Source organism: Peromyscus eremicus, chromosome 13, assembly GCF_949786415.1.
Source record: "Peromyscus eremicus chromosome 13, PerEre_H2_v1, whole genome shotgun sequence".
In the NCBI taxonomy this organism is placed as follows: Eukaryota; Metazoa; Chordata; class Mammalia; order Rodentia; family Cricetidae; genus Peromyscus; species Peromyscus eremicus.
In genome coordinates, this window is record NC_081429.1 from 36,422,626 (window position 1) to 36,440,564 (window position 17,939).

Here is a 17,939-nt window from a genome sequence, read left to right on the forward strand (position 1 = left end):
TTGGGTTTGCAGGTGTGAGCCACCATGCCTAGGACCCCATGTCATTTTTAAAAAATGATAAAGGTGACAGACAGCTCACAGAGGAAGAAATGCTGGCTTCTAATTCATGAAAAGATCTTCAGTCCCATTATAAGGAAGAGTTATAAACAAAAGCTGCAGGAAAGCACTTTGCTCTTTGACAGGTTTTGAATTTTGAATATTTGACAATATTCAAAAAGCTTACCACACGTAGGCACAAGGCCGTGGGCACAGCTACAGTCAGGCATTTGTGGTGAGAGAGCCGATCAGTGGGATTTACCTAAAGACGGTGATATGGGACACAACAAAATTAAAAGTGTAGCACTTGGTGCAGCAAAGCCAATTCTACAAACTATGGTTATACATATATGCAAATAAATAAGTCCAAGGGTTAATGCACTTTTCTTTTTCTTCTTCTTTTTTTTTTTTTCCAAGACAGGGTTTCTTTATGTAGCCCTGGCTGTCCTGGAACTTGCTTTGTAGACCAGGCTGGCTTCAAACTCAGAGATCTGCCTCTGCCTCCCAAGTACTGGGTTAAAGGTGAGTGCCACCATGGCAAGCTTTTAAAAATAAATCTTTAATAAAGCAAACAGAAATTCAGGTGTGGTGGCACATGCCTATAATCCCAGCACCTAATGGGAGCTGGAGGATCGTGAGTTGAAGGCCTAATTAGAGAGATTACATAACAAGAACCTGTCTCAGAAGGAAAAAAAAAAGGTAAACACAATGTTACATATGGTAGCTGCCAAGAGGAGATTTATTATTGCAGCTCGTAAAAGTTGTTAGTACCTTCCGAATCCTGAAGCCTGTGCACGTAAACATTTAGACACACATAAGAAGTTAAAACTAGCTGGGGAACCAGGGCAATGGTAAGAAGCCACGTGTATCACCATAAAGTCACAGACTTGGGCCAAATGAGTCACAGGGAGAGATAGAAGACAGGACCCAGGGAAATCCAGGGAAGGGGACGCTCCCAGGTTCTAGATGGTTCTGGATGACTGTGACCTAAGCTGGAGGCATGGCAACAGTAACACCAAGCAAAGCAGACAGAGGTGGCATTTCAGAGGGAGACGACCAGAAATGCAGCTTTGGAGACAGACATATCCCTGACACAGCAGAGATGAGGTCGGAGGCTGGGAACCTGCCTCATGTGTCTACCTGTGAGAGGTAATTGTACCCTGGCTTTAGAAGCCCTAAGGATGAAAGCATTCCCTTGCATTTGAGGGAGTCCCCAGGAGCCAGGCTGGGTGGTGCTCATAGCTACCCCAAGGGAGCTGGGTTTCTTCCTTCCCATACCCACACCCCATCCCACCCAGACCTGTCAGTGCATGCCAATGGGGCCATGGAGATGTATGAACTAGCTAGGAGGTATAACTGGAAGGAGATAGCCACGTAGACAACCAGGATGGGCTGGCCAGTACACCAAGCAGAAAGGAACACTGTGCCTATCTATCTGTCTGGGTACCCCGCCAGTCCAGCAGATGGCTCTTTTCTCCTTGTCCTCCCCGTTTGGCCCCTCCTGGGCCCTCACCACACCTCCATGAGGTACTATGAGACTCTTCCAAAGGATAGTGACAGCCCAAAGATTGTCCCCAAAGAAGCCTCTGTCCTGGTTCAGGCCCTGCTTCATCTGGTGCCCCGACACCCTCTATCCCAGAGTCAGGGCAGAGGAGTTGTCAAGCATCCCCCCCTCCCTGCCCTCAAGGTGTCTGAGTCACTGTCTAGGTACTGGGCAGCTGGCAGGCCAGAAGAGGTGGTGTCTGGCACCACCACGGACAAGAGGGGTGGTGATCTGAGCCAAGGGAGCCAGAGCATCAGCTTCTGTTCAGGCTTGTCTGGGTTTGAATCCTAATCCCTCTATTTACTAGCGAGGTAACCTTGGGTAAGACACATAACTTCTTGAAGCCCGGTCTCCACAGCTATAAAATAGACACTCAAGTAACACCCCCTTCGACAAATACAGACTAATATGGCAGGCAACATCTGGGGTGCCAATAATAGAGTGGTGAACAGGACTTATCCCCATGGGGCTTGCAGTAGGTATGATGACTACACCCATTTTAGGTTTAAACAAGATAAGGTATCCTGGGGATGCTTATGCGTGGCTGGAGCTTGTCCTGTGTGCTGCTTGGTTTTTATTGCCAACTTTACACAACCTAGAGTCACCTGGTGTGCTGGCTAGTCCTTTGTCAACTCCACATAAGCTAGTCAACAGAGAGGAGAGCGCCTCAACTGGGAAAAAGTCTCCATAAGATCAGGCTGTAGGCAAGCCTGTAGGGCATCTTCTTAATTAGTGATTAGTGTGGGAGGGTCCAGCCCATTGTGGGTAGGGTCCTGGGTTCTATAAGAAAGCAAGCTGAGCAAGCCGTGAGGAGCAAGCCCGTAAGCAGCACTCCTCCATGGCCTCTGCACCAGTTCCTGCCTCCAGGTTCCTGTTTGAGTTCCGCTCTTGGCTTCCTACAATGTGGAAGTATAAGCCAAATAAACCTTTTCCTCCCCAACTTGCTTTTTGGTCATGGTTCATCTCAGCAATAGAAACTTTTAACTAGGACACCTGGGAAGAGGGAAGTTTGGTTGAGGAATTTCCCAGATCATATTGGCCTGTGGCCACATCTTTGAGAGATTGTCATGACCAATGATTGATGTAGAAGTATCCATCCCACTGTGGGTGGCACCATCCCTAGGTAGGTAGATCTGGGCTGTACAAAATAAGTTAGCTGAGCATGAGCCAGAGAGCGGTATCCTCTGTGGTTTCTGCTCCAAGGTTCCTGCATAGACTTCTGTCAATGATGCATTGTGACCTGGGAGTGTAAAATGAAATAAATTCTTCCCTCCCCAAGTTGTTTTTGGTCATGATGAGCTGCATCTAAGATATTGCTATAATCTTGCTTGGGCATGCTTTATACAAGCAGTTCTCAACCTGTGGGTCACAACCCCTCTTGGGAGTCACATATCAGATATCCTGCATATCAGATATTTACATTACAATTCATAAGAGTTGCAAAATTACAATTATGAAGTATCAAAGAAATAATTTTATAGTTGGTGGTCACCATAACATAAGGAACTGTATTAAAGGGTCACAGCATTAGGAAGGTTGAGAACCACTGCTTTATACTGGTATGAAACGGGATGCAATGTGACCTTGGGACTCAGGCATTGTATAACCGTGATCTCTAGATCTGGAGTTGAAACTATTTGCAGAACCTGGAAGGCTGTGATGATTAACTCCAAAGCTCGTCAGCAATGCGGTAGATCTACTGTATGTTTGGGGACAAGGCTGTGACAGGGACTGATCACCACTCACCAACCACAGGGGTCTCCAGGCCCACAAACACTGCATGGGGGGGGGCATGTTTTCCAGCCTCGCTCCCACTAAAAAGGTGGTGGCATCATCTCCTCCATTGATGGTTTTGTCACTGGGCATCTGCCTGTCTGAGTGGATCCCATGTTCCAGGCAGTAGAGTCCCCAGGGGGCACTGGCCTTCTACACACTGACTGTCCCAAGTGGACTGAGACGCACGCACACTGAACAGGCAGAGGACAGCTTTGGAGGAAGCTATGCCTTGCCTGGCCACAAGTTCCGGCCCCTTCTCCTTCAGTGGTTCTCTAGTTGAACGTCAAGGGTCGTGGCCTTGGCATTCCTTTCCTACCTCCTGTGTCTAAGCATTGCTGGGACCAGCAGGCACCGGCTGCTGGGGCGGTGCCAAAACTCTGGGGGAAACAGATGTGGGTAGATCTAAGATTCCAGTGCCTCCCTCGGTGACTAAGCAGCCCAATGAGGGACCTGAGGAGACCCGATGGGTCTGGCGGAGCGCGATAGCAACCCGTCTATGTTCAGAAAGAGATGGGGAGCCACGGGGAGGAAAGCAAGGGAAAACAACACAGAAATAAGGACAGCAAGGGAAGATGCTCACACCAAATTTGGGATGTAGTTCTCTCTGACAGGAGAAGGAAGTGCTCCAACTGGAGGCTTGGTAGCCAGTGCTCCTTAGAGCGTCCCTTGTACTTTCTTGCATTACTGTGTCCCGTGGCTTTATTCATTGTTTATTCACCGTTGTTGTGGAACTTAGAGCCTCACCCAGGGTAACCAGTCCTCCACCACTATAGCTTCATCCTCACACCTTAAAAAAAAACATCGTTTTTGAGACAAGGTCACACTAAGTTGCCCAGGCTTGTCTCCGACTCCCGAGCTTCCTACCTCAGCCTCTCAAAGAGCTGGAGTCACAGGCCCCTGCCACCACGCCTGGCTAATATTTTGTAACATTTAACGAGGATGTTTTATTCATAAACCTAACACACCATTGGCTTTTAAAATATGACCTACAGACCTTGATTTATGATTTTTGGGTGAATGGAATTTATCCAGAAGTGATCTGCATCTGAGATCTAGAATGCCTCTATTCCTCTTGTATAAGAATCTTAACCTTTTTATTGATGTCCCCCTTATTAAATGTGGGTGATAATAAGAGTCCTTTCCTGGGATGAACGACTAGGAGACATGAATGAAAGAATACTTAAGCCAGGCGACGGTGGCACACGCCTTTAATCCCAGCACTCAGGGAGGCAGAGCCAGGTGGATCTCTGTGAGTTCAAGACCAGCCTGGTCTACAGAGTGAGATCCAGGACAGGCACCAAAACTACACAGAGAAATCCTGTCTTGGAAAAAAAATACTTAAAGCTGCCTATCCCATTGCCCTACATACACAATCAGGTGCTTAATACATGTTGGAGCTCCCTACCAGTTTCTCGACCCCTCAGTGTTGTGATAAAAGAAGATAATGAGTTAATCTGTGAGAGATGTAGACATTCAAGAACTCCCCAGGTGTGGGAGGAAGGGAGCCCGATTTGCCTCACCCAGTGCCTGGCAAAGCCAACACCTGAAGTATTCCTGAGCCTACCCAGTCTCCATCCATGAAATCAGACACAGTCCTGGCCCCAGGAACCACCAGTCTACACAGGGTGTCTGGCTTCTCAGGGAACAAAGCTCCATGCTGTGAGGCAACAGGTTTGGAACAAAAAACTTGCCTCTGGAGACACATTTCTTCGCCTCAGCTTCCCGGGCTCCTATTTCGGTAAACATGGTATAATCTCCTACCCAGAAGGTTTTGTTGTTTGGTTTCCATTTAATAAGCACAAATTAGATGCCTCGCAGTGCCTTACAGACTTCTCACGCATAGCTCATCTTCACAGCAATCCCTCAGATGGCTGCCCCCACCCCCGCCCCAACCCCTGACCCACACTTTACAGTGAAGGAAACTGACCCTGGGAAAGGTTAGGCTTTTCTATCTTGCCTGGTAGGAAGACAGCTGAAGATATCAAACGTGCCTGGCTGGTGTACAACCCAGACCGATAGCTCTAGATGCATGGAACACTCCTTTCACGTTCTCTCTCTCTCTGCTAATAGGTAGCTGAAATGAGAGGTTACACAAAGGTGTGACACATGAGCCAATGAGTGACAGCTTATAGAAGGATATGTCTCCAAAGCTGTCCCTTGACAGCTGAAAGAAGAGAACCAGAGCCCCAGAAGTCTGCATCAGTAAGTGGGTGCAGGGTTTGAACATTCAGCCAGAATGGAAAACGTCTGCACTTTCTGCTTAAATTCTGGTGACCGCCGGGCGGTGGTGGCGCACGCCTTTAATCCCAGCACTCGGGAGGCAGAGCCAGGCGGATCTCTGTGAGTTCGAGGCCAGCCTGGTCTACTGAGCGAGATCCAGGAAAGGCGCAAAGCTACACAGAGAAACCCTGTCTCAGAAAAAGACAAAAACAAAAACAAATTCTGATGACTTCCCTGCCACTGATCACCCTTGAATTCAGAGCCCTTGACCAGCTTGGCTTCTGAGCCTAGGCTGTCCCTACCTCTTGTCCATTCCCCGTACATGCTCCCCTGTACCAGCAAATACCTATGGAAGTCTCGCTCTAACCTAATGTTACTTCGCTACATGCTGTAGCCCCATGAACATCTGGACTCCCAAGTTTCCTTTACCCCAGCCTTCTGGACCTACTGGGCTCTGCATCCCTGCTTTCCATGCTGCCTGGCCAGGAATGGTTGGAGTCTGATGCCTGTGTGTCTGCCACTGGGCAGAAAGATGAATCTATGAGAGACCTGCTCCTGATCTATCTTTTTTTGGGGGGAGGGGGTTGAGACAAGGTTTCTCTGAGTAGTTTTGGTACCTGTCCTGGATCTCACTCTGTAGACCAGGCTGGCCTCGAACTCACAGAGATCCACCTGACTCTGCCTCCCAAGTACTGAGATTAAAGGTGTGCGCCACTGCCGCGGCCCTGATCTATCCTTTCTGATGTCTCTCAGTGTGGAATGCTGTAAATAAATAAGTAAAACACCAAAACCCAAGAAACACTGTGTCCCAGGAGAGCTGACCTATTGATTGATTACAGGAACAGCAAGCACGCACTCAAGAGTCCAGTCTGGATCCAAACAGGGGAGCTGAGTGGGGTGGGCAGAGGAGGGGCATGCAGATATCCAGAACAGGTCTGTTGACAGTCACATAATCCCATCTTCTGGATAACCCTCACAGCTGGCAGAGGATTTTGAAATCAAGCCCCCAGAGCAACAGCTCCTTCTCCTGTGGTTGGCAAGCCCAGGAAGTGGAGTGTGGGCGGGACTAAGATGATGTCTGCAGCACTCCAGAAATCATGAGTCCTCAAGCAAGAGATAAAACCTGGGGCACTCTTGGTAGGACCTCAGAATGCCATGAAATACAGAGAACTAGAGTCTAATGAAGCCCGTGTTTAAGATCTGCAAGCAGATAGCGTCTTTTGCTCTGGGTTACTCATCTGTCCAAGGGGGAGAAGGAGTAATAAGAGTTTTTCAAAGGGGAGAAACTTTCATAAATGCTTGGCCCAGACGTGTTGCTGTTCTCCACGGGCAAAGCCAGATGATGAGTTTGTTTGATTGATTGGTTTTGTTTTGTCTTTTTGAAATAGGGTCTCATTATGTAGCCCTGGCTGAGCATCCTGCCTCTGCCTCCCGGGTGCTGGGACTGTAGGCATGACCACTGTACTTGGCTTTTGCTTTATAATTTGTAATGAAGCTCTGCTCCTGTCTGCGTTGATTCCCTCCGCAGCTTTGCGAAGGAGACAAGATGGTCCTCTCTCTCCCAGGATGAAGAAAAAGAAAATGAAGTCTCCGGTGTCCCGCCCACGGTCACACGGGGGTTCATTAGTGGTGGAATTAAGATTCTTCTGAGACCCAGGCTCAGCTTCTTCTTGCACATGGCAGTATTCATAGCCCCACAACCCTTCCTGTGTTTACTTCAAATTATATATGTGTGGCCACATGCCTTCTTAAAACACCCCCATGTCTTTATCTCCTTCCCCCCCAGTCTTGAGCCCATAGCCAGCCCAAATCACTTGGTGCACATCCCTCCACTCTCTTGCCCCCACATTAGCTTCAGCATTCTTATATAACTAGACAAGAACCCCTGTTAAATCCACTTCCTCACCACCTGAACAGTGGCTGTAGAGAAACCCAGCGTCGTGTGGACATCACAGTGCATTTCTTCAGTTCCTCCTCCTGTTAGAACCACCGCCAGGAACAGGGTGTTACTAAAAGTATGTCCCTTAGCAATCCTGTCCAGGAAGTAGTGGCTAATGTGAAATTCTAGCTGCTGTGGCCAATGCTAGGAAACTTGTTCTGAGACAGAGGCCTTTTCAGAGACCCTCTTACAACCCAGGTAAGGGCCGGGCGGTGGTGGCCCACGCCTTTAATCCCAGCACTCGGGAGGCAGAGCCAGGCGGATCTCTGTGAGTTCGAGGCTAGCCTGGTCTGCAGAGCGAGATCCAGGACAGGCACCAAAACTACACAGAGAAACCTTGTCTCGAAAAACCAAAACCAAACCAAAACAAACAACAAACAAAAAACAAACAAACAAAAAAAAAACCCAGGTAAGGAATAGCCCAGAATCTCCAGATGGCTACCTCCCATTGTGGGTGTGGACCCAAATCTCCAAAGCCAGAATTTTCTCTTTCTTCTGGTCTAATTGGCAAAGAGGAGAATGGGCTATGAAAATACCCAGGGTTGGTGAGGGAAACCTCATGATGAATTGGTCCACAAATAAACCAGAGACTTTAGGAATTATTAACTAGATGGATCCGCATGGGATAAGAGGTCCTTTTAGGCCCCAAACTCACTTGTATAGCCTTTAAACTTCTTCCAGACTTTGGACCTAGATGTCTCAGAATTGGCCTCTAGTCATCACCAACTCTACTATCCAAATGTCAGATGGATGTCATGCAAGACCGTTTAAAGATGCTGAGGGGGTTGGGCTTTGTTTCGTGTTGAGACGAGGTCTTCTTTTCTTTCCTTTTTGCTGTTTTGCTCTGTCACCCAAGGCTGTCCTGAAACTCACTACATAACCAAAGCTGGCCTCAAATTTCCTCTCCCACCTCAGCCTCCCCAATGCTGGGATTATAGATGTGTGCTGTAGTTTGTTTGTTTGTTTTTTATTCTTTTGCTTTTTTGGGGGGGCCCATCATCCAGCTCCCAAATAAATAACACATGGAGGCTTATTCTTTCTTATGAATGCCTGGCTTTAGCTTGGCTTGTTTCTACCCAGCTTTTCTTAAATTATCCCATCTGTTTTTTGCTTCTGAGCTTTTACTTTTACCTCTATTTCTATACATACATACATACATATATATACATACATATATATATATATATATAATTTTTTTCCTTCTTATTCTGTGGGGTTTGTGTTTTGGGGGGCAGGTTTGTGTTTTGGAGAGACCACAAGTGTGGAGAACTCAAAGTAGACCACAACACTGGCTGGGAGGTGACTTGAGGCACGCAGAAAGAGGGGAGCATGGCTTGGCCAAAGGTGCAGCCTTTAGGAGGGCAGTGAGAACAGCTACCTGCTAAGGCTGGGTACAGCAGCCCTCCTAAACAGCCTCGCCTGCCCTGTCCCGACTCGTCAGCCAGATTTTCTTTAAGTTCTCACCTCTCCAGTTGCTCAGACCAAGGGATGACTCTAGCTCACTCTAGATCTTCCCCCTGCCCCCTGCGCCCCCCAAGTTGGTTGTGGAATGGGCTAGTGAGACATAAGGATGTCTGCTAATGTGTCCCTCCTCATCCCTTCCCTTTCTGTTTTCTTGCAGGGGGTTTGCCTTAAGGAAAGGCTTTTCTCTCAGATGAAAAGAGATGCAAGAAACCTTTCTTCTTCCCTGCCTTAAGACGGTGTCATATCAGGCCATGATGGTTTGAGCTGCAGCAGCCATTTTGTGATCAAGAGGGAAGACGTCACCAGCCTACTGAGGACACCAGAGGAGAAAGCTGGAAATTCTGGAGTTATGGGTGATACCATTGAATGAACCCTGGGTCGGCCCTACTCTGACTTCTAACAGGGTAATGAATATCTGCATTGTTTAACCCATGAGTAGACATGCATTCCATTATTTGCAGCCCAAGAAAAATATTCTAATGAAAGAGCAGGAAGGAAGGACAGGCATACACCTATATTCTTGTCGAGACAGAGAGAGAGAGAGAGAGAGAGAGAGAGAGAGAGAGAGAGAGAGAGTCAGAGATGGAGGGGGAGGAGGAGTAATGAGGCTTTTTTCCTTCACCATTGTGTGAGCATGCAATGTAATGCTATTCTTTCTGTAAACCCCTACAAATGTTACAATACTTATACAATGAGCATTCAACAATCCCAAAGTAGATATATATAATATAATGAAAACCTTAGCTGGTTGTGCTGGTGCACACATGGAACCCTAGCACTCAGGAGTCTGAAGCTGGAAGATCATGAGTTCAAGGTCAGTCTGGACTACATAAGGAGATCCTGTCAATAATAATAATGTAAGTAGGCCATGAAGTAACATAGTCACAGGCTCCAGGGATTGGAAAGTGGATATGGGAGGGGGGCATTATTCTGCCTACCGCAGTAGTTAAATGTGAACACAGGTCTGGAAAGAACTCCCAGTACTAAGGTAGATTTGACAGCTGGGATTTCATATGACTGCAGAAAAGAGTTAGCAAAGGAGACAGGTCTGCTTGGAAGGCTGACCCTCATCTAGCACCAGGGACTCTGGTTCTCAGCGTTCACAGTCAACAGTGGGTGGATATGGATCGATCACTGTACATAGACTGCGTAAGCAATATGGTTTGTGCCAAATACCCACTTTCCACTATGATTCTAACATTTTGGTAAGTGCTAGGCAGAGGTGCTTATGGGGCAAGCCTTTGGGAAAATCTCAGCTACTGAGTCTCCAGTGGGTTTACATGGACACTGTATCCCTTGAGGCTTGGGTATAGAAACCTGACTGAGTCAAGTTAATGAAGACAGACAGACATATAAACAGAAAAGCTAGGGTCAGGTGGACTATGAGCACTCTGATGGAGACCTACTAATTATTGAAACAACCAGAACCTTAACACATTTATTATGCATAGCATGGGAGAGGAATTAAGTCTCTGTAAGGAAGCACTCTCAGGTTATAAACATCCAGGGAAGCTGTAGTTGCTAGTTTTTGCATATACTGACCAATGGTTCATAAACATTCATGCTTGGATCAGAGGAAGGCTTTGCCATTCTGAGCATAACTGAAGAATGCTTTGGTGCTTTCCCATGGGTCTAAGGTGTTGGTTCTTGACATGGCCTGTGCCCATGTCAAAAATACACACACATGGGCTAGAGAGATGGCAAGTTGGTTAAGAGCAGTGGCTGCTCTTCCAGAGGACCTGGGTTCAATTCCCAGCACCCACATAGCAGCTTACAACTGTCTGTAACTCCTGCTCCAGGGGATCCAACACCCTCACACAGACATACATGTGGGCAAAACACCAATGTACATAAAATACAAATAAACAAATTATAAAAAAAAAAGTACACATGCACTCAGGGTGTCATTCATTCTTCACGCATTCACTCAGGCCCATTGGCTCCTCGCACATGAACAGAAATATTGCAGGGAGATGTTACTGGTTTTCTATGTTGAAAGAAGAGCATGCTTTGCATGACCCTGATGGGAGATAAAAAGCATAGACTTCCCCAGACCCCTGTGTCTTTCCCCTTCTGACCCAGTTGCCCATCATTACCACATAACTGCTGTCATCCGAGGCCATGAGCACATTATGTGAAAAATCTGTGAGTCCTAGGGACTCTTCTGACATGGAGGGGGCTTGCAGGATATTGCAACCCAAAACTCCTTGATCTTTTCATATGCTAAGACCACGAAGTCCAAATACAACCCTTTCTTCTTTTGTTTGTTTGCTTTTTGCAGTACTAGGGGCTGAACCTAGGGCCTTGCACATGCTAAGCAAGCACTCTACCTCCAAGCTATACCCCCAGCAGAATGCAACATTTCTGAGAGGGACTTTGGCCTCTCAACTGTTCAGATGCAGCCCCATCTCTGAAGTATAACGGATTATTGAATGAATGCATGCTTAGCAAATGTTCTAAGTACCATGCTAAGAACCAAGGACTAAAAAAAAAAAAAAAAAAAAAAAAAAGAACAAACAAACAGAATGATGCAACATAGCCCTTGCCTTCAGGGATATAAGACAGGTTCACAAACAACTAGAGTGGTACGCAGTACAGATACTAAGACAAGTGTGAATGGAATCTATGAGAATCCAGGTGGTTCCTTATACGTTGCTCTGCACTTGTCTGGCGCCCACAACTGAAATGGTTACCTCAGTTTTTACAAATGAAGAGCTACATCCGAAGGTCGAACAAGTTTAGAGTTTTGCCTGATACCTCAGATCTTTTATACCCCTTCTGCTGGGTGGGTACACAAGGAAACGAGAAGGCTGCGATGTGGTCACTGCGTCCTGTGATCATCAAGGCTCTTTCCTCTGACCAGACCGTGACTCATGTTTGGAAGCAGCCTAATGCCCTAAATGCCCTTGCTCATTTTCATTTTTATGAATGAGCACCCCCGCCTCCAACACCCCCCCCCCCATGCTAGGGATTGAACCCAGGACTTCACAATGATGGACAAGCATGCTACCAAATGAATACACCTTCAGGCTCTCCTGATGAACCTTAATTCTAACCAGATGGCAAGGACTGGGAAGAGAGTTTGTCAAATTTATTGTATTCTTTTCTATCTTCTCTAAGTCAAATGCCACTAGCTTCTTTGTTGATGGAAAGTTGCCATCACTGTATATTTTATGGTATTGTGTTATGTTGTCAAACAGCCCTGTCCCTAAGACGAGGATGGGAAGAAAGGCCGGTGAATCTTTTCCAAGTGACTAACCTGGGGATCAGGTTTCTTAAGCTCATGAAAACCAGCACCTGGGCTGTCTGATGGATTTTTCTCTGCGAGAGTAATGTAAGTCTGAGAAAGCAGAAAGAGCTTTTAGAAAGGCCTGTCAAAACAAAACGGAAATGAAACATAAAAAGGAGGAATCTCTTCAGCTGTTAACGCCAAGAACTCAGTGAAGCCAAGTCACTTGCCCAAAGTTGCATAGGGCCGCCTGGATGCTATCCCGGGGGCTCTGGGTTTTGTGCTCCCCAGCAGCGGGCAGGCGGTCGCGGTGAGCACACTAATAGTGACGGCGCTAATGACGGAGCCGCTGACCGGCGAGAGGTGGCAGATTCTCGCGTCGGCTCTCACAGATTGGCTGCGCGGCTTGGCGCTGCCGGACAGTCTACAGGATCGGCACCCTGGGGCTCAGGCTCTGTAGTTCTCGGTCCTCGGCCTCCTCCCACAGGTGTGGGCGAAAGCCTGCCGTCTCGGCCGGGGACCAGCAGGCGGCGGTCTGCAGTAAGGGGGTCTCGGGCGACCAGCCCCGGCAACCCAGCCCTCCCGAGGCTCCGGGGTGGCGTGGCTGGGAGGACAGCGGAGAAGGCCAGGGACAGCCGCTTCTCAAGGATTGCTTGAACCTCGTTCACCCTCAATCGGAACACCTGCACCATGGGCGTCCACATGACGCAGGTGCCGTCAAGACACGCCCTGACACCGCACCCTGCGTCCCTGCTTCGGATCTTCGGAATCCGTGGCGTCCGCTCAAAACTAGAAACGAAAATGGGCCGCTGCTCCTAACCCAAACCCGACAGGTGAGGGAATCCGGCGCGGCAGGGGGAGGGATCAGACTTGGCTTCATTCCTGGGGGCCACCTACCCTGACGGGGTGTGGTCTTGAGACCGCCCCGCCCCATGGTGGGCGGGCCGAGCGCGCGGGTCCCGCCTCCTGCCTATAAGAGTGGTGCGGCACTGCAGCTCCGCAGATCTCACCGAGACCCGTGACCCTGACTCTACGTGAGACGCACAGCCCAGATTCATCATGGTGAGTGAGGCCCCACCAGGATCTGTCTGGTCCTGTAAATGCCCCGCTCCTTTGGGAAACTTCCTCTAGAGATGCTGGGGACCCTTCACTTAGCATTCTGAGTCTCCGGGAGATGCAAGAGTTTTGCACTTCCCCCCCCACCCCTCCTGGTGACTTTGGCCTAGTGTGTTGTCCACCTTCAGAGTCTGGGGACCGGGGAGGATGCTTCTTCACTGGCAGAGAGGGGCCCTACTGTGCTGCCCTCCTGCCGTACCAAGCGTCTTGTGCCCCAACCCTCCTAAAGGGAGTCACGCGGTCCTGCACCCAGCCCTCTCCTCGGGCGGCGGAAGACCTGCTTGGCTGCCCCCGCCACCCATCTATCTATCCCCTGAGTCCCTGGAACTGACCGAACACGTGCTTGGCGCCGGTTGGTAGAAGGGGTTACTTAGTACCGCACCCCGACTTCCTCTGTGTGCCTCCTTCCCACTTACACCCCCATACGTGACTCAGCACCCCCTTCTGAGCCAGGAGGGGTGGCGGGAATGGGGTTTGGCCTCGGGAGGCCAGCGGGCCCCTCCTACGGGAGCATGGGTGCTTGGAGGACCGGCAGAGACAGCTGGCGCTGATCGACAGCCCCGGCCGAGGCCAGGTTGGCAGGGGGAGGGGAAAGAGGTGCACGTAGGGGGTTGTATTTATAGCCCCGGAGCGGGGGCAGAAACCCAATCCGGGCTTTCGGCTGGGAAGTAACTGGAAAGACTCCAGTAGGAAAGCTAGACGTAGGGCCCAGGTACAGATGGCTCTCCCCTTGCCTGGTGCGAGAGGCAAGGCGGGTTTCCTCAAGAGCCTCCTAGCAGGTTCCGCTTCCTTTTCTGGGTACTTAGAAATTGCATACACCCCCACCCCCTGGCCATTTGGTTGTGGGAAGGGTGCTGCGGGGGGTTAAATTATGGACTGCCTGGCCGGAGCCTCGGGCTGCCAGTGCGCCAGCATACCTGTATTGCCTGCACCTGCCGTCAGCGCTTACCCGCATTATTGCTGCTATTTCGGTGCAGGCTGAGGCGGAGGATGGAGGTGGTGAAGCCGTGCAGAGTGTGGGGGTGGAGGTGGGGAGAGGAGGCAGATGGGATTGATTCCCCAAGGCCAGATGGGATTTAAAGGTGGTGGGGGTTACCGCATCCTGATGGCCAGAATGGGTCAGCTGATACCAGATGGAAGGTTGAGACACCTCTTTGCCCACAGGAAAGAAGGGGAGAAGGTTGTGAGGAATTTCAGTTCATCTTCAATGCAAAGATTAAACAAGTAGGGTGCTGGCTATAAACTGTAAAAACATATTTTAGAGGCTGCATGGATTGGAAGCAGCTGGAAAGCCTGTGTGTCTGTCTCTCTCTGTCTCTCTGTCTCTGTCTCTGTCTCTGTTTGTCTCTGTCTCTGTCTGTCTCTCTCTGTGTCTGTCTCTGTCTCTCTGTGTCTGTCTCTGTCTCTCTGTCTCTGTCTCTCTGTGTCTCTGTCTGTGTCTCTGTGTCTCTGTCTGTGTCTCTGTGTGTGTCTCTCTGTGTCTCTGTCTGTGTCTCTGTCTGTGTCTCTGTCTGTGTCTCTCTGTGTGTCTCTGTCTCTCTGTCTGTCTCTCTCCTTCTCTCTCCCCCCGTCTCTCTCCCCCCCCCCGTCTCTCTCTCTCTCCATCTTTCTCTCTCTCTCTCCATCTTTCTCTCTCTCTCTCCCCCCCCCCCCGTCTCTCTCTCTCTCCATCTCTCTGTCTCTGTCTCTCTCTCACACATATACACCCTGTTATAGTTGCCACAGCTCTGCCTGTCATGTGTGCATGCCCTCTGTCCTCTGTGTCCTGTGGATGTAACAGGATTATACAGCTCTCACTTGATAAATTCTCTACTGAGAACTAGGCTAAGGGGTCGGTCTGCCCTACTGGATGGATGCCTCCAGTCTGGGGAGCCCTGTGTTGAGACTGGAGAGGCTCCCAGCTGCTTCTGACCTCTGTCAGCTCCAGCCTTACTGTACTTTTACGAACTGAGTGATCCTAGCTAATAGGTGCCAGGCCAGGAGAGAACCTCCTGAAGTGGGGAGTTGTGGATGTGCTCTCATGCTGTGACCTTCTCTGTATCCCTCAGCGTGAATGCATTTCAGTTCATGTGGGGCAGGCAGGTGTCCAGATGGGCAATGCCTGCTGGGAGCTCTACTGCTTGGAACATGGGATTCAGCCTGATGGGCAGATGCCTAGCGATAAGACCATTGGTGGAGGAGATGACTCCTTCACCACCTTCTTCTGTGAAACTGGAGCTGGGAAACACGTGCCTCGGGCTGTCTTTGTGGATCTGGAACCTACCGTAATTGGTGAGTGGGGGTGGGGGGTGGGGGTGGGAGGGAGGGGATGGAGGTGGGGATGCACTCTTGAGGAAGGTCGAGAGTATCTCTTAAAGTGTCTAGACTGGGTTTTTGTGATCTTGAAGCCCCTTGACTTTATTTGATGATGAAGATGGATGCTGGCCCCAGGCTGGCAGGATAAGCTAGTTCTATGTATCTGGCTTTAGCTGCCACTCTGAGGGTGGGGAGGAGGGTCTCTGCTGAGCATAGCCTTGTGGTTTTTGTCTCAGCAATGTGATGTATGGTCTTTCAGATGAGATCCGAAACGGCCCATACCGCCAGCTCTTCCACCCAGAGCAGCTTATCACTGGGAAAGAAGATGCAGCCAACAACTATGCCCGTGGCCATTATACTATTGGGAAAGAGATCATCGACCCAGTGCTGGACCGGATCCGCAAACTGGTGAGCGTATAGCTTGGCAGGGAGGGAGCTTTGGACTCAATGTGCAGGAAGTTTTCAGATCCATTTCCAGGATCATCTCTGGCTGTTCTAGAATTCGGTGCTGTTTAGGGGGACATTCAGTCTTTGCCCTAACTTCTGAGATACTTTAGGTCTCACAAAACTACAAGAAAATTCCTTAGGCCTCTCCCCTACCTATATTGCTCTTCTTCCTTGCCTTTCAGTCTGATCAGTGCACGGGACTTCAGGGCTTCCTAGTATTCCACAGTTTTGGAGGGGGCACCGGCTCTGGCTTCACTTCCCTGCTCATGGAGCGGCTTTCTGTTGACTATGGCAAGAAGTCCAAGCTGGAGTTCTCCATTTACCCAGCTCCACAAGTGTCCACAGCTGTAGTGGAGCCCTATAACTCCATCCTGACCACCCATACCACCTTGGAGCACTCAGACTGTGCCTTCATGGTAGACAACGAGGCTATTTATGACATCTGCCGCCGTAATCTGGATATCGAGCGTCCAACCTATACCAACCTCAACCGCCTCATCAGCCAAATCGTCTCCTCCATCACCGCTTCCTTGCGCTTTGATGGGGCCCTCAATGTGGACCTGACGGAGTTCCAGACCAACCTGGTGCCCTACCCTCGCATCCACTTCCCCCTGGCCACCTATGCCCCAGTCATCTCTGCAGAGAAGGCCTACCATGAGCAGCTGTCAGTGGCAGAGATCACCAATGCCTGCTTTGAGCCTGCCAACCAGATGGTGAAGTGTGACCCTCGGCATGGCAAGTACATGGCCTGCTGCCTGCTGTACCGTGGAGACGTGGTGCCCAAAGATGTCAACGCTGCCATCGCTGCCATCAAGACCAAGCGCAGCATCCAGTTTGTGGACTGGTGCCCCACAGGCTTCAAGGTTGGTATCAACTACCAGCCACCCACCGTGGTGCCTGGGGGGGACCTGGCCAAGGTGCAGCGTGCAGTGTGCATGCTGAGCAACACAACCGCCATTGCTGAGGCCTGGGCCCGCCTGGACCACAAGTTTGACTTGATGTATGCCAAGAGGGCTTTTGTACACTGGTATGTGGGTGAGGGCATGGAGGAGGGTGAGTTCTCTGAGGCTCGAGAGGATATGGCTGCCCTGGAAAAGGATTATGAGGAAGTAGGCATCGACTCCTACGAGGATGAGGATGAGGGAGAAGAATAGACAGATACCTGGAGCCTATTTTCATTGTGCTCATTGCAAAATCCTTTCGAAATAAAGTCTCCTTGCACGGTTTCTTGTCCCCTTTCTGCTGTCCCCTTTCTGCCGTGGCTGCTACTTCCCGCTGTTTGCCACTCTCGATCTGTTAGCCTTACACGGCTGAGGGTGGGCCATTATTGAGCCCCAAAAAGTATGAACCTAAAGACTTTGATGTAAGGTCCTAAGGACACCCAGGACAGGAAAGAAACGAGGACCAAATCTTGGACCTTTCTGGGTAGCTACAAACTATTTCGAGATCAAGTCTTCACTTTTCCAACCAGGAACTGGTGTCTGGTAGCTTCTGTGTCGGATGGCTGGGCTGCTCTTGCCCTGGCTGCCGCTGCTCCTTAGAAGCAAGGCTTGGCCCAAGCGTGGCTGTACACTGAGGGTTTGGGAACGGGGGCTGGGCGGGCCCAGAGTTCCTGGGCACAGAGCCACCTCACCACGGGGGATGGGCAGGAACAAGGGCAATCTCCTGGCGGTTTGTGCCATCACACCTCTAACAGCTTTGCGTGGCTCGCTGTCTATCTTGCTTTCTGGGGCTGCTATTAAAAGTCAGGACGTCTCCCCTCTGTTTGTGCTTTCTTTTGGCCTCAGCCTCTGCCTGGACCCAAGGGAAAAATTACACTTTGCTAATAGGCACCCTAGGACTCAGGCTGACGTCAGCATGTAGGGGTGGGCATG

General features: G+C 49.8%; 1 protein-coding gene across 4 annotated transcripts; it reads left to right on the forward strand.

Annotated features, from left to right (window-relative positions):
- Nucleotides 1-1,052: 1,052 nt before the first annotated feature.
- On the forward strand, nucleotides 1,053-17,291 carry Tuba4a (tubulin alpha 4a). 4 transcript variants are annotated; one of them, XM_059278880.1, is made up of 6 exons: nucleotides 1,059-1,185; nucleotides 5,426-5,557; nucleotides 9,136-9,382; nucleotides 15,372-15,594; nucleotides 15,878-16,026; nucleotides 16,248-17,291. In XM_059278880.1, exons 4-6 carry the CDS (start codon nucleotides 15,414-15,416, stop codon nucleotides 17,217-17,219), a joined length of 1,302 nt encoding a protein of 433 aa, XP_059134863.1. In that variant the 5' UTR covers nucleotides 1,059-1,185; nucleotides 5,426-5,557; nucleotides 9,136-9,382; nucleotides 15,372-15,413; the 3' UTR covers nucleotides 17,220-17,291. The 4 variants fall into 4 exon arrangements, with proteins under 4 accessions (XP_059134862.1, XP_059134863.1, XP_059134864.1 ...); XM_059278879.1 differs by lacking the exon at nucleotides 5,426-5,557 and having other exon boundaries at nucleotides 1,053-1,185; XM_059278881.1 differs by lacking the exons at nucleotides 1,059-1,185; nucleotides 5,426-5,557; nucleotides 9,136-9,382 and adding an exon at nucleotides 12,579-13,040.
- The last annotated feature ends 648 nt before the right edge of the window (nucleotides 17,292-17,939 follow it).

Coding starts and splice junctions, on each gene's coding strand:
- Tuba4a (XM_059278878.1), top strand. Junction 15,595..15,877: donor TCTGGAACCTACCGTAATTG/GTGAGTGGGGGT, acceptor ATGGTCTTTCAG/ATGAGATCCGAAACGGCCCA. Junction 16,027..16,247: donor TGGACCGGATCCGCAAACTG/GTGAGCGTATAG, acceptor CTTGCCTTTCAG/TCTGATCAGTGCACGGGACT.